We start from the raw sequence: 15362 nt of genomic DNA, 5'->3' as shown, positions 1-15362 counted from the left end.
GGAGTTCACTGCAGGGAACCCAGAGTCATGCTGAACACAGAGCCACCACTCCCATACTTCTCACATAAGGGTCCCCACCTCACTGTAAGATATCTTGGGTCAGAAACACACAAATGACACACATCTTTCTATCTCCTGCATATACATGGAAATCTCCCATTTAGTCTTACTCCAAGCCAAACCTAACTCCTAAAAGAAAAAATCAGCCCATTAAAACTAACCACAGACCAGATCCAGGTGAGGGAAAAGTATCTACCTGGACCTACAAATTGTGTATACCCATCTGGTCTTGCTGAAAACTCCTACCCCCCAAACTAATGAAGCACTTAAAAGTTTCTTTTCCTTTTTCAACCAGGATTTGTAAATAAAACAAAAGCTTCTAGAAAAATTGCAGAGTAACACATGAACTAATATAGTGGCTCATCCACCTTCTAGCAAAATGAGTGATCAAGGGTTTAAAAAACAAAGCAGGTGTTCTGCTGCCATCATATGGTCATGAGAACACCTGAAGAGAGTTATAGAATGAAACATTAATGCTTCTTCAGAATACATTGCTTCACTAAGCCTATCATTCCAACAGCTACTTCTCTTAAAAGTCACTCCCAGCCACTCCTAATGAAGAATAATCTCTGTTCTGGACAAGTGTTCAAGGATGTGAAAAACATCCTCACTGAGTCCTACATGTGACTTAAGGCTATAATTTTAGAACAGTTAGAGAACAAGTGTCAGAATGTTTCAGCAACATAATGTAAACCACATTTTAATTAAAATGCTTATTGCCTCTGTATATCATGAAAATCTCATGACACTCTAGTTCAATACCATTTAAGAGATTCAAGGTACTGCCTCAGGCATTTAGTGTGCATAGCATCAGTCCTTGCCTGACACCGATGAAGTGTAAGATGGATTGGTACATGGAATGTGCTATTTATAATGGAAATGGGCTGATTCTCATTACTATGTCAACTTCTCAATGTACTTCTGTCTTTGTCCCTCACAGTAACTCACCAGCCACAGGTACAATTGTACATCATTTTTCCCCAATCTGCTTTATAGAGAAAGATTTTTGAGACCAGAATACTTGGAAAAAAATCATGCACAAGAGTAAGACAACCAAGCAATCTGAATTGGGATAGGTTGATTGTGGAGGTCATACCAATTATATCATTTAGTGAAAGGTTACATTCAATATTAACATTTGGAGTGGCTGTTTGCAGCCGTCATTGATGTTTCTTGACAAAAGTCCAAGGGAAAGATGGGCTTAATAGCAGTCTGTATTCCAGAAAGTCATTCAAGGTAACATAAATTAGATATTTATTTTACCCTAACGTTTTTGTGTTTATTTATTTCAGTGCTTTATTGTGATGGTTTTAACCTCAGTGAAGAACTCATAGGAATCCTTTGCTCCCTCTCTTCCTATACCTGAGGCTTTCATCCCACCAAATGGCAGGTTCAGATCTCTAACAAGCCAGCAGTTGGTCCACACCAAGCCAGACTGCAGTCTTCGTGCTACTCGATGAATGCGTCCCACATTGCTGGACCACACAGTGGCTCCAAGGCCATATTTCACACCATTGGCTCTTTTGACCACTTCTTCTTCTGTATCAAATGCTACCACACATGTCACAGGACCAAAAATCTCTTCTTGCATACAACAAGATTCATCTTTGATTTCGGAAATAACAGTGGGCAACATGAAATAGCCTTTCTGGTTGCCACCTGGGAGAGACAAGGAATCCACTCCCTCTCCACAGAGGACTCTGGCTCCTTCAGCCTGTGCTTTCTTCACATAGCTCCTCACCTGAGGAAAAAGCAGGAAAATATCATTTCTAATGGACAACATTCTGACAGCCCACTTTTCAAGTCTGGGTAAATCCCCAGGAGTCCAGGAATATCCCCAACAGCATCACACTGCTCTTATTTCCCTTCTAGTGGTAGAGAGGTATTCCCCAGCTTTTGTTGATATTTTTCTGTAAAAGTCCAGCAGGCATCACTATTGACATTTGTCAGTAATTATTCTCAAAATGGTAGGACCTATGGTGAAAATACAAGTGGTCCCGAAGTACTCCTCCTTCCAGGAGCTTGGGCAATTTGACATATCTTCTGTGCCACAGTTCATTCATTACTTCAAGGGATCAGTAACATTTTCCTGCCTCAAGGGCAGGCTTGTTGAATGTTACATGGAACTAGGATGATGAAGCCATGAAGCCTATAGAAAATCTCATCAATAAGCAATTAAAACTGTTCCACAGCTGCTCCTATCATGTGTAATACACAGGATGTGCTGTCGAATCTTCTGCTGGTCCAGAACCTTTGTTCTGTTTCTCTCCCCATAGAAATACCACAGAGATAGCACTGTGCTTCTTTCAACTTTTCCTCTTTTAAACACTTTTGTATTCTAGACACAGAAGTCCTCTATGGTGCTACAGAAGACCTCAAGCAATAGGTGTTTCTACCACACAATAGAATAGGCTGAAGATCTTGCTGAGGCCTCAAGAAGCACAGCAGAGGTTTGGCTTTCCCCCTCAATTTGTGGTTTTCTGGCAACTTCTTGTTTGCACTGATTGTGTCTGCCTTGGGGTCCAAGCATCTGCCCTAATGAACTGTGGCTGAGACCACAAAAAGCAGACATAATTATGCGTTGTCTCAGCTACCACCTACACCCATGCTATTCCAAATTCCTGCTAGCAAGATGTGTTAAGAGTGATATAAAAATAAGTTTTACCTCAGTTGATTTTCTTATTAGGCCAATAAATGATCTCAGCAAAAACAATGCTAACATAAGTGAAAACATTGTTTAGCTGTAAGATTAGTCAGCGTAAATTCAGGATTTAGACATATCCACTTTGAGTTTATCCACTTCAAATTGGAAAAATAGTTATTTTAAATTATTTTCTGCATGGAGTTGATTTTTCAGAGAAATCACGTGATCTCAGGTCACAGGCAACAGAAACCTTACCAAATGAAAACCTTATAATGGTTTTTAATTTCAATCCCACACAGCATATACTTCTAAAAACACCTTTTATAACCCAACAACAGATAAGATCAGACAAACTCCATGTAATACCACCTTTTCTAGATGTTCTTTACTTATTAGTGCTCCCACGTCAACAGTAGGATCTGAGGGGTTCCCAACCTTCCACTTCTTAGTCTCTGCTACAAACCTCTTCACAAACTCGCTGTATATGCCCCTCTGAACAAAAATCCTGGAGGTGCAAAGGCAGATCTCACCCTACCAAAACAAACAAAATCAATTCATATTACATTGTGCTACTCTTCTGTATTAAGAATTGTTTCCCAGAAAGAGACTTATGTTCTTGCATCCTGAGGAGTGCAAATGGCATTCACAAGCATAGCAAAGCAGGATTCTTCCCAGATCAAAAAGGAAGAGAGAAGATACCACAGTAGTAACAGGATTGTGCAGTCACTCACTAACATAAGCAAATCTCTTTTTTCCATTAACAACATTCTATCTTTTCCAACATTTTTTGTAGGAAATGAGATTTCCATTTCTTACAGATGCCTCTCTTCATTTCCTGAAAATGCCACTCTGATGGCAGGCTATTTTTATGAACACTTGTCCTGATACAGTTTCATGTCTTTGGCAATCTCTCCTAAGGATGTGAACAGGAATACTGATAGAATTTAGGGAGAATTTCCTAATTTAGTTTCAACAAATCAAGTTTTCCACTTAATTGCAGGGAGCAATTTAAAGCAACTGCTTCCCGGAGAAAGAAAGGATATATCTATTGTGAGAGGGATAAGGATAATACTTTTTTTGTTAAGCTCTGATGGAAAGCCATAGAAAGGGCCTGGAACAATGTAAATACATTCACAATTTTTTTCTACTTGGAGTTTGCTCATAATACAGAACCTGGAAATGGACCTTGTCAGTTTAGGATTTGGAATCAAAGGTATGGATGTATGTGCTCACACTGACACATGCACACTTCCTGCTGCAAACACACAGTACAGAGGTGAGAGGCACCTGGTTGGCAAAGCTGGATCGCAGGGTCGTGGCGATGCACTGGCTCAAGTCAGCATCATCAAAGATAATTGCAGGGTTTTTGCCTCCCAGCTCCAGAGAAAGCTTTTTGCAGTATGGTGCACTCTTCTCCATGATCCGCTGGGCCGTGAGCGTGCTTCCCGTGAAGGAGATGAGGGGCACATCGGGATGGCAGACAAGGGCTTCTCCTGCCTTGGCGCCTGTCCCAAACACCACGTTCACCACCCCATGGGGCATCCCTCATGGGAAGAGAAGCACAAAGTGAGCACATCCTCTTGCTCCACAAGTTTCAATTGCCCATGTTTCATCCCTGGACTTAGAATTTTCTAATTACTAGTGATGAAGACTGACCCTCAACTTAGGTAGCACGGTCACAGGTTAAACAATAAAAACAATTCTACCACTCATTCAAGCTTGGCCAACATCCACAATCAATGACCTAATTTTCAGTCATTCTATAACAGGGAAGAAGCAGCTACCTTCCAATTTTCCAAATGTAGCAAGAACTGGTTCTCACTCTCTTATGCTTTCATGATTCTTTTGCTGGCATTGTGGACATAGGAAATCCCCGCAGGGTTGGGGGGGGGTGGGGTGCAGGAAGGGGGAGAGAGATACGAGATACAGGAGTACTTTTCATGAGAAGACAGTGAAAAAAAATCAAACGGGGAAATAGCTGTGGTTGGATAGACGGAATTGTATGGTCACAGGGAGAGTTTTTCACTCTCCAGTGTGATGTTCAGTTAGAATAAACCACATCACCCACGTTCTTTGAGCATTCTGATTTCTGCAACGTTTCCACCCCATTCATCCACCCTAACATACTCAGAGATTTACCTGCTTTCTCCAGGAGTTTGCACATCATCCAAGCTGTGACAGATGTCATCTCACTTGGTTTGGCAACTACGGTATTTCCACATGCAATGGCAGGAGCTATTTTCCAGGTCAACAAATACAGTGGCAAATTCCAAGGACTGATTAAACCAGCTGCAAGGGAAAACCACAGAATACAGGAATACAGTTTACAGGGCTTTGGTTTGTATTTCCAGACAACTGTACAAAAAATCTACAGCTAGAAGTCTTCTTCACAAGTGGATCATTTTAAGGATCTGTGCAAACAATCCTAAAGCTGACCTGGACACTGAGTTTCACAGCTTCTTTGGGGCAGAAGCTAATATTCACAGCACATTTTTCATGGTTTTCTAGGACCACTGAAGCAAGACTAGCCATGAAGACTATTCACATCAACTGATCTGTGTGAATTTTCTGTCAGCAAGTTGAAGTAACCTCAGTTATCCCAGACCACTCTTGCTTTATGGTACTTACTGTTCAGAGATTTCTTCCCAATTTTAGTATTAAAAGAAGCATGCACAGCATACAGTACAGATTTCTCTGTTTCCACAAAAAATAAAGCTGCTATTTCCACAGATTGCTCTATTCCTAGTTGTTTTTTTGTGGGTTTTTTTTTTTCTTCTTCCAGTAACTGCCCTTGGGAATAATTTTCTTTTACATATTAATCAGAAATGGAGAAAATAAATCTGCAATTGTTTGACGTGACTGTTCGTGAAAAGCCACAGAATCTCTTGCTGCTTGACATACTGTGTGTAGGAATGGAGCTTCACAGATCATGAAGAAGTTGTATGAATAAGTTTATCAGAAGTACTCACACTCTTCATTGGTCACAAAAACTTTCTAAAGGGTCCACTAGCCTCGCCAATTTTAACGTTTTTAATAATTCAAACTTGAGTTCGAAGCATTTATAGATGATTATATGAACTATGTAATAGTCGTATCCATATGACTCCATCTGTCACAAATTCAGCGCAGCTGCTTTATACCTGAAGCGAGAGCAGCATCTAGCGGTGCAGTTCAGCAATTCCCCGGCTAAAAGGCATCTGCGAGTCGAAATGCTGCACTGCGAGCTGCTGCTGCTTAGCCTTGGGTAAATTGGTGCCTGGTGTCAGGGAAAGGTTCTTCACCAGGGGGCAGTGGGCAGCTGCCCAGGGCAATGCTCACTGCCCCAAGTGCTGGAGTTCAAGATGTGGCTGGACAGTGCTCTCAGACATGGGGTTTGAGTTTTGGGCAGTCCTGTGTGGGCCCTGTGTTGGACTCCATGATCCTTGTGGGTTCCTTCCAACTCAGGAAATTCTATGATTCTTGACACATTTTAAGGCAACATATAAACTTTCTTTCTAAGGCAAAGCAGCATAAGTGAATTTACATGGAGTTTCTCGTGATTTAGCAGACCATGTGTAGCACATGACCCAGGACAAACAAATGTGAGGTTTGGAAAAACTCTTTGTTGTCTCAGGCAGGCACTGCCCAGTTTTCCATGCTTCAGAAACACCATACCTACTCCCACAGGCTCCCGTGAGGTGTAATGTAGACAGCCCATGCTTGCCATCTCAGTGCACTCCGTTGTGTGATGAAGGATGGAAGAGGCGAAGAATCGGAAGTTGTAGACTGCCCGAGGGATGTCCACAGTTCTAGCAAATGTAATTGTTTTCCCTGAAACAAAATCAAACAAACTGCTGTGATACTGGGGCAGAGAGCTCTAAGTCTAAACACCACTGCCAAAAAAAAAAAAAAAAAGCTTTCTACTTTGAAAACTGTAGCTCACATGTTTTGGAGGGAAATGTCTTTTGTTCTGCACGCAACTAATGCGTGGCATAGCATAATTATCATCAATAAGAACAGCTACCCTGTAGCACTGCATCACAAATATGTAATAACTCCAGCCAATGCTTACTTAGCAATATCTAACAAGCAAGCCTTTGAATGGCCACAGGAATCCCAAATCAGTGACTTCTACAGAATTTATGCTTGTTTGCACCACAAGCTCACATATGCTAAAAACCTGGATCATATTCTCCATTCAGATACACACTGAGATGCTATGTTTGACATAAATAGTTAAGATTTTTACCCTGATCCTTTGACTCTGCTTGGGCAAATTCTTCCAGGTCATGTTCAATCAGGTCTGCTAATTTGTTTAAGATCTGAGATCTTTCCAATGGGGTTTTTGAGGACCAAATTGGGAAGGCATCTTTGGCAGCTCTGACTGCAGCTTCGACCTAAAAAAAGCAAAAGATCAATGGCAAATATTAATGAAACACTCCAGAAAGGATGTCAAACAATCAGCAAATCTGCTCAAAATTGAGAGATATGAATTCAAACCACATTTTTGGAAACACTGAATCTCTTCAGAGATGTGACTTCTTCATTTTCATCTTCTCAAGACACCATCCCTTAACTCAAGAAATGCTACTGATAGTTTCTGTTCTTGATACTGAAATTCACTGTAACTCTTGCTGTTCTATTCAACTAGCAGGCAACATTTCAGGCCTGGAGGAAATGCCAGACAAGTCAACTGGCATCAGCAAATGCCATTGGTCCAGCCCGTGCAGAATCTTGTTTCTCATGAGGTAAAGTGCAAACATCTCCCAGAACAAATGCAGCTTCAGCCTAGACGTCCACAGTTTGGTCTTGTCAGAAGTGACATCAGTGGTGAAAATAACATGCCTGGGAAGGAACAGACTGCATGTTCTACTAAACCTTTGATTTGCTCTCTCATCTCCCCTGGTTCATTCAAGCAATGTCTATTGAAGAGTTGCTCACACGAAAAAATACATACGAAAAAAAAAAAGATATGAAATTATTGTATGTTTATAATTATGCATATCTGTTTCTACAGCATTTTGCTTGAGATGTACATAACTTCTGCATGGTCCTACAGCCTGAACACTCGCAGAACACCAGCACTTTTCTAAAAGCTTCAAAGGATTAAAATAAAATAGAAAGCTCTCTCCTCCATCAATCTTTTCGTCTGAGCACCTGAAATAAAATTAGCTGGGTCTATTGATTAAGCAGTTCCTTCTGGATGATGTTCACCATTCTCTCAAGATTACTAGGATGGTTACCCCAAACCTTTCTATATTTAAATGGCATTATTTCCCTTTATTTATTTATTGCTTCTTACAAATCATTTAATTGCTCATATTTTCTAACACATGAACTGGGGTGGGCTTTTAGCCAAAGCTCTCTTGGTTGGTTTTCCATCATTTTTGATCAAAAAAGTCTTCAGCTTTGGGAAATGTACTCAAGACAGTAATTAGAAAGATGTTGATGGAACATAAATCAGATGATTCCAGGCTCTGCTAATATTGTCACAGCACTGGCTCCTGGGCAATCTCTGAAAACTGCTTTCTATGTTCTCCAGAATTGATTTTCAAATTTGCTCCTTCAGGTAACAACAGGTGCTATAAAAGCCGTAAAGTAATCTATAGAAACCCCAATAATGTTTTTACAAAAGAGCATACAGAAGCTCAAACGTGTGGAGATCCTGTCTCCTTTTTTCTCCTTCAATTTTTCCCTCCCTCATTCATAGGAGAATTTACAGTCTCCCTAAAATGAGGTCCAGAGCTTGAGGGACAGGTTGGTAGCAGTATGTAAGCCAGTGGGAAATGAACTAAGCTTACAGAAGTCACACAAATCATTGGCCAAGCCCACAAACCTAAACTCTGGGCTTTAGGCAGAGTTCAGCAACCAAGCAGCTGGAGGAAGGCCAAAGCAGATATGGAAAAGGGGAACTGCAGCTTCTTTGAGTGAGTTGGGTGAGGCAGGCACCTATCCTGAATAAGTTTATGCCCTATGAAACAAAATCACCTCTACTAACTTGTTCTTCCACCCTCTCGTCATTAGGTGCCATTGTGGTGCTGTTTCTAATCTGTTCCCTCTTCTGGTGCTTCTGTGCTCTAAGAGTGCTGATGTGAAGTTCGAGTCACCACTTTTAACCCTCCAGCACGTTTAGAAGGAAGAAGAGGTAGTACCTTCATAGACAAGCAGAAAATTGGCAAAGAATGAAGTGGCAGTGGACTGGTTTAAAAAAGCAAGAGGAAAACAACAACCAAAAAGAAAGATTATCATGGAGTCATTTCAGTTGGAAGGGACCCTTAATGGCCATCTGCTCCAATTTCCCTGAAATGAACACATAAAGATACATCAGGTTGCTCAGAGCCCTGTCCTCCATGGACATGGCTTCTACTACCTCTCTGGGCAACCTGTGCCGGTGTCTCACCACCCTTGTCATAAAAAGTCTTTTTCCTTATATCCAGTTTAAATATCTCCTCTTTTAGTTTGAAACCATTTCCCCTTATCACAACAGAGACTGCTAAAGAGTTTGTTCCCTTTTTTATAGCCCCCTTTTAGATTCTGAAAGGCCATTCTCAGGTCTCCCAATGCAGAATTAATACAGAAGTAGTAAAAGGGAACAAGGGTTAAAACAGTTTAAGTAGTAAAAACAAGTTGAGCCATGAAGAAGACATGCATAAAAATTCAACTATGAATTTGTGTCTGAAACACTTCCTTCTGCTTTCCTCTTGTGCACAAGAATGGCATAGAGAAAGAGCTCACAATTCAGTTATCATAAGAGATTGATACCCAGATACACAAAATAGCCCTTGTGGCATGATGCCTGCTTTCCCAGTGGATGTCCCAAAAGATAATGATTCCTTAAAAAGATTTACTTTATTATTATTTTTTTTAAGAAGAGATTTTTGCCAGGTCTTATCAGCTCCTACCACCTTGTCTTTTGGAGATGCAGGGCACCTGCTCAAGCATGCATTGCATTTTTTTTTTTTTTGACGGAAACTGCCCTTGAAGTCTTCCTGATGTTGAACTCCAGGATCAGAAACAGGTTTGCTTTTTGTCTCCACTGAGTTTTAAGTTTCCAGTTAAACCAACCAAAGCCACCAACAAGATGTTGTTCTAACGAGAGCCTTGTTAGAAAACAGCATCAAGTTCTTCGTTGAACTAGGACCTTCATGCTTATTTTGCAATTTCCAGATAACCTCTAAGCAGTTTGCCTTCACTTTCTCCTCCAGCATATTCCACTAGTCAGCAGTGGATGCCAGTTTTGCAAAGCTGTCTTTGATACAGCTATCTACAGGCAGGAGCAAAGGACTTGTCAACTCTACATGACCCAAACATTACGCATGGCACAACCCCTAAGCTGAGAAGAGAGAAGCCGATGTTCCTCACATGTACCTGGATCTCCGATACCTACAACGTGGCCAGTAGCCTAATTTTGTTAAGTTGTTCTGGCACTCTCACACCTCTCTCAACTTTATGATTCTGCAAATGAATGAACAGGAAGATTTGCACCTGCACATCAAAGAGAAGTCTTTCCAGGCATAGTTAAGGCTGGCTGGATCAAATTTACACAGATGTATTCTAGCAAACTGAACCTGTTACACTTTAACCCTTGGTCATGGCATCTAGCAAATATTTACCCAATTGAAATAGCAGTGCAAAGGTTTCTGATGAAAGAAGCAAAGAAATGTCCACAGGGCTGAAATGCAAATGAATAGCTACATAGCAATAGCACTTTGTTTTAAAAGATTGCTTGGAAAATGAAAATACTGTACACTCCTAGACAGTGTTTTCCAAGCCTTTTACATCTAACATTTTCTAGTGCTGCCCTCTGTGCCAAACCAGAAGCACTATGCTAAGCACTTCTAGGTCCCTTATAAAGTGGCATCAATGAAGCTGAGCACCCCTGATGAATGCTATGTTGACATACAAGGGGTTCATCCCACCAGAGAGCACAGGACCAGGAAACACCACATTGCTGCAGAAGACAGACTGCTTCATGAGGAAATGTATACTCACTGCAGACACCTCACCATCTTTATTTCACATCCAGCTGCTAATATCAAGGCCAGAAAGGTCTGAAGCTTTTTACCATATCACAGTGGAAGGGCCAGAATCCTTTTAAAAGACAACTGTAAATGATCAAGACAAAAGGGCAGAACACATTTACCCATATTCAGTACCTCAACATTTATTCAACCAGAGATCGATAACCCTTTTCTTTCTCTTCCAATCTGTTCACACTTAGTGCCAGTCTGAGCATTACTGTGAATTTACATACAAGACATCTCTGTGTGAGCTGAAACAACTCTACTGAAGGAACTGAATCTTGTTTGATTTACACTGGTTTACAACTCAGTCTAATACTTTCAAATTGCAAAACGTAAGAATAAAAAATTAAAATCACTACTTGCTGCTGCAGCAATAAATAACACAATGCTACAATATAATCAAGACTTCATTTAAGTCTTAAAAGTCTTTATCATTTTTCTGATCCCTTGCCTTCCAACCTCACAACACACATTTCACATTTTCACATGTTTGTGGACTTGGATAGTACTCACCTCCTCTTTGCCACTGTCTGGCACCCTGCAATAGACATCTCCTGTGGATGGGTTATAGGAGTCTATGTAGGAGGAACAAGGAAAAAATTTGCCAGCTATAAAGTTTTCCAGCACTAGGAGAGCTTCTGAGTGAGCCATTGTTAGCAGCTTGCTTCATCAGTGATTTTTTCCTAAGAGGTGCCAATTTAGATTCATAGTTCAGTGCGTATTTGCACAGCAAATCTGAACTCCTCCCCTCTCTCTGTCTTCCCTGCAATACTCGCTTGCAAGTCAGAGGGAACTACTGCAACAGCAGCAGGAATAAAGAGGAAAGGGTGGAAAAATGACCATCTCGGTGATGACGATGACCATCCCCCCCCGCTGTAGGAGTTAAAGCAGGGAGACAGAATCAGCTATCATCTATGAAAAGAGTTCATCTATCTCTACAGGAAATAAAATGCTGAAGAAAAATGTCCCCTATGTCCCCTGTAAGTTTTTCAAGCTTCAGTCTGTAGAAATTCCTTTTGCAACAACAATTCAAGACCTAAATCCTAACCAGGGACCTGCTTCTTACTATCAGTAAGCACAGAAAAAAGAGGCTTGGAATAGTTTGTCTGCAGCTCATTTGCTTTATCATCAATATTTACCCTTGTAACCTTCAAAATAGTTCTGCCAATCTGATTTTACACTTGAGAAACTTCTCTCTTTTCTACTAATATCCTCAAACTAAGCAATACAAGCAAGAGGCTTGCAAGAGGCTCTTCTGTTAAAAAAAACACCCACAAACGTTAAGAAGCACGATCCTGCCTAGTGCAGACACTTTGTGGCATGTTGTCAGAAATCCACATATATATACTTTTTTTTTCCTTAAAAAGCAGCAGGACACTTATTTTCATGTTTTCTTTCTTAGATATTCCAGTGGAAATATTTTACTATAGACAAGCCTACTAAATATAATTAAAGCTTTGCTTTAACTTCACAAGAACACAAAGTTCCTAATACCAACTGTTTAAAATACATCCTTCTCCAAGAGAGAACACTTAGACTATCAAATGGCTGAGATTGCATGCCATCTCCTTGCACCACACTTACTCAAACGGCTACATCTGTGCTAGAGAGAACCATGTTATCACCAGGAGACTGCCAAAATCTCAATTTGGAGAGCTAGAAAAGAACTAGTTTCAGAAGCCTAGAAAGTTTCTGATCACTAAACCGCTGTTAAGCCGTAAAATTTCTCACAGACCAAGATACAAACATATTTTGATTGAATAAAGTTGATATGGCTTTGTTGCCCAATAACAGGACATTTATTCATCAACCAAGTGGAGCCTCTGGGCAGAGTCCAAATCAGCGTCAAAAAGCAGTGCATTATGTTGAAACTGGGTTAGGCCATATCACTGGCTCTCCTAAGCTACACATTGGCAAAGTATGTCATAACTTTTCTGCAGTCACAGAATATTGAGTCTCAAAACTTATGTCAGCTTTATGTGGGAAGGGTCATCTCAGGTTCATTCTTCACCACACTTCCTTGTCCACAAGGAGCAAGGATTTTACCAAAGCCTTCAGTTCTAATACACATTCTTCTGCTTGCAGTAACTTAGATCCCAATATAAAATCAACCTTAATATTTTCTAGCTTTTAACACAAGTTCAGGTGGACCAAGGTCAATACAGGACCCGCCAGAATGAACTTCTGGAATCCTACTAATGCAGCGAAGCCTTCATGTCTGGCATGTTGAAACTGGTACATAACTAAATGCAAATTCAAGACTATGAGAAGACCTCCCAAATAACGTGTAAGTCATAAGCTTCATGTTGAGCAGTTCACAGTTGTCAAGTACGTTCACTCAAATGATCTGACATAATTCATTTCTACAGATATGAATGCAGTCAGCAGTACAATCTTTCATATATGGTCAAGTACCTGCACCTTCCAAATTAGGGCTAAAACACGCAAGTGTAAAGAAGGCTATTTTTCACTTCCAAGAGTCTATTCAAGCACAAATACAACTGTTCAAACAAAAATAATGATCATAGTGATTTTTTTTAATATAATATGCAAGGCACAGCTTTGTTTCTTTTAAAACAAGTGGCCAATGCTTTAAAGTATTTCAGCTCCTCTTCCACATTATAACCAAACTGAAGAGCTCCACATTCTGCACTTGCATTACAGTTCATAGAATATCATGCTGTGAGTACCCGAAGACCACTCACAGTTCCCAGAAAGTAAGCTGTAGTAAAGCATGTCTGTTCTGAATTTATTCTGGAGATGTCAGAAGGATCTGACCCTACAGAACTCTCTTCAGCTGAGTGGTTCCACCTTTCTCTTCCTGAAAAGTCAGCTACAGGATTCAGTAAGCAAAACAATCTGGCTTCATCAACACATCCCAAGACGAATCTGCCAAATTTTGTTCAGAAGAGCATTGCATCTGGGTGAAAAAAATCCATGTGCGCAGTAGCTGCACAAAGGAGCAACACATGAGAAAATCATTGTCACAGAATGGAGAAGTCACTTGCCTGTTCTGCATTATACACTTCTAAGTTTGCATAAACTTATGAACTACAGAAAGCAAGGAAAAAAAATAATTTACAAGTGTTCAAATAAAAGAAGATCAAAGAGTCAAAGTTTATGCTCTAAGTTATTTTATTACGCTTACATTTTAAAAAATAAAGTTAGCCAAAGGTGGCACAACTTCTACAACACAGCAAGAGAAACCTTTTTTTGTTGTTCTTTTTTTAAATAAATTTAGGGACAGAAAAAATAATCCTGGGACAACACTACACGCCATTCTCTTGAACCCAAAGTAAATAGTTCATTTAACCCTGAATATGCATTCAACTCAAACCTCAAAATATATTAGACCAACAAAGTTACTTTACTGAATTAATGTGCAGCGCAAAAGCAGATCAAAGAAAATATGTAAACAATTTATGTCTAGAAGGAGTTTGCTTCACGATGATTCATCACATTTTTTTTTTCCAACCCCAATTCAACTTCCTAATATTTTTCCATCAAGTTCTTTAACTGGTAAATTCCACACGGAGCAGTACTTGGACTTTTCTGATCAGTGAGTGCAACATCAGCAATTTCTTGTCAGTTGGCATCTTATTCTGCAGTGGGAAAGACTGATGAAAGGTTCCCTCAGAAGTGTAATTCAAACTAACTTTTGTGACCATCTTCTTCCCCTCCAACAAATTGCACTTGTTCCTTCAGCTGAAGTAACTGGATTCTTAAACGGAAGCTTGGATATCTGATTGCTTTTTGGTTGGATTGTGGAAGTTCAGGCATCATTGTCATTCTTTAATCTAAAAATAAAAGCAAATGAAAAAAAAAAGGTGAAAAATCAAGTACTAGCTGTAAAATGACCATAGCTTTTTCCAACGTGATTACCCATGGAAAAAAAAAATGATTTGCTCTGAAATTCTCTGGAAAAAGATTTACAAGGACTAAAACAGTAATACTCAAAGAACAAAGAGTTTAGTAGTTCCCAATTCTACAAACAGTGGACATCATAGATCTAACAACCTCACACCAAGTTACATTTTAGCAAAAGATAAGTGTTAGATCAAAGCCCTAAATCTGGATTCCACTTACAAAAATATAGCATTAATGCAAAGAGCCTCTAGAAGACCAGAGGGAAGCCAGAAATTTTCGAGTTCTAACTACAAGTTTTGACATAAAGCTTCGAGTGTCACACCATAACTTCATTAATGTTTCTAAATTTCTAAGTCAAAGATCAATACTTTTTAAATGCCAGATCAAGAGTCATTTGTATTTTTTGCTCATAATAGAAAGTAAAGCAATTTTATTTATCCTCGTGGCTTCACTTACACTTGACTGAAAAACATCTACAGGTATTAAGTAATAAGAATAGTGATATACAACTTTATAGTATAGAAATTGCATTTTGACAACACCATACCTCTGTGATAACTCCTGCAGCAATAGTGGAACCACCGTAGCGTAACATAAACCTCCCAAGCTCTTTAAAATCTTTATACAACTCTACAGCAACTGGCCTTTGAGTTTCTAGTTCTATTAAAGCATTCTGTCCTTTAGTCAGGAGCCTGAAAGTAAACGAGCAGAAACCTATTACAAATATATACATGCATAAATGAAAAAGAGAACAGTAAATAATCAGAAACAATAAACTTATTAAGCCC

General features: G+C 39.8%; 2 protein-coding genes across 4 annotated transcripts in view; both read right to left on the bottom strand.

Moving 5' to 3' along the window:
- Positions 1-646: 646 nt before the first annotated feature.
- Positions 647-11848, bottom strand: ALDH8A1 (aldehyde dehydrogenase 8 family member A1). The gene is made up of 7 exons (XM_065733339.1): positions 11221-11848; positions 6933-7080; positions 6359-6514; positions 4844-4993; positions 3992-4248; positions 3074-3235; positions 647-1801 (listed from the first exon to the last, which is right to left on the bottom strand). Exons 1-7 carry the CDS (start codon positions 11356-11358, stop codon positions 1349-1351), a joined length of 1464 nt encoding a protein of 487 aa, XP_065589411.1. The 5' UTR covers positions 11359-11848; the 3' UTR covers positions 647-1348.
- Positions 11849-13186: 1338 nt separating this feature from the next.
- Positions 13187-15362, bottom strand: part of HBS1L (HBS1 like translational GTPase) — a 60471-nt gene continuing 58295 nt past the window's right edge. Inside the window, exons 18-19 of one of the 3 annotated variants that reach the window (XM_065733520.1) lie at positions 15122-15266; positions 13187-14504 (exon numbers count right to left, since the gene is read on the bottom strand). In XM_065733520.1, coding sequence (XP_065589592.1) covers positions 14493-14504; positions 15122-15266 — 157 coding nt within the window. In that variant the 3' untranslated portion in view covers positions 13187-14492. The remainder of the gene's footprint in view (positions 14505-15121; positions 15267-15362) is intronic. The other 2 variants (XM_065733512.1, XM_065733503.1) reach the window with 2 other exon arrangements.

The sequence above is a fragment of the Cyrtonyx montezumae genome, unplaced genomic scaffold, assembly GCF_038088225.1.
Source record: "Cyrtonyx montezumae isolate F1298 unplaced genomic scaffold, pur_monq_1.0 scaffold_0, whole genome shotgun sequence".
In the NCBI taxonomy this organism is placed as follows: domain Eukaryota; kingdom Metazoa; phylum Chordata; class Aves; order Galliformes; family Odontophoridae; genus Cyrtonyx; species Cyrtonyx montezumae.
This window is presented reverse-complemented; position numbering and strand designations above follow the sequence as displayed.

Excerpts from the sequence above, each read along its gene's own strand:
- ALDH8A1 (XM_065733339.1), bottom strand. The coding sequence starts at position 11,358 with ATGGCTCACTCAGAAGCTCTCCTAGTGCTGGAAAACTTTATAGCTGGC. Across the intron at positions 4,249-4,843 it reads CAAACTCCTGGAGAAAGCAG|GGATGCCCCATGGGGTGGTG; the intron begins GTAAATCTCTGA and ends TCTTCCCATGAG. Across the intron at positions 3,236-3,991 it reads GATCCAGCTTTGCCAACCAG|GGTGAGATCTGCCTTTGCAC; the intron begins GTGCCTCTCACC and ends TTGTTTTGGTAG.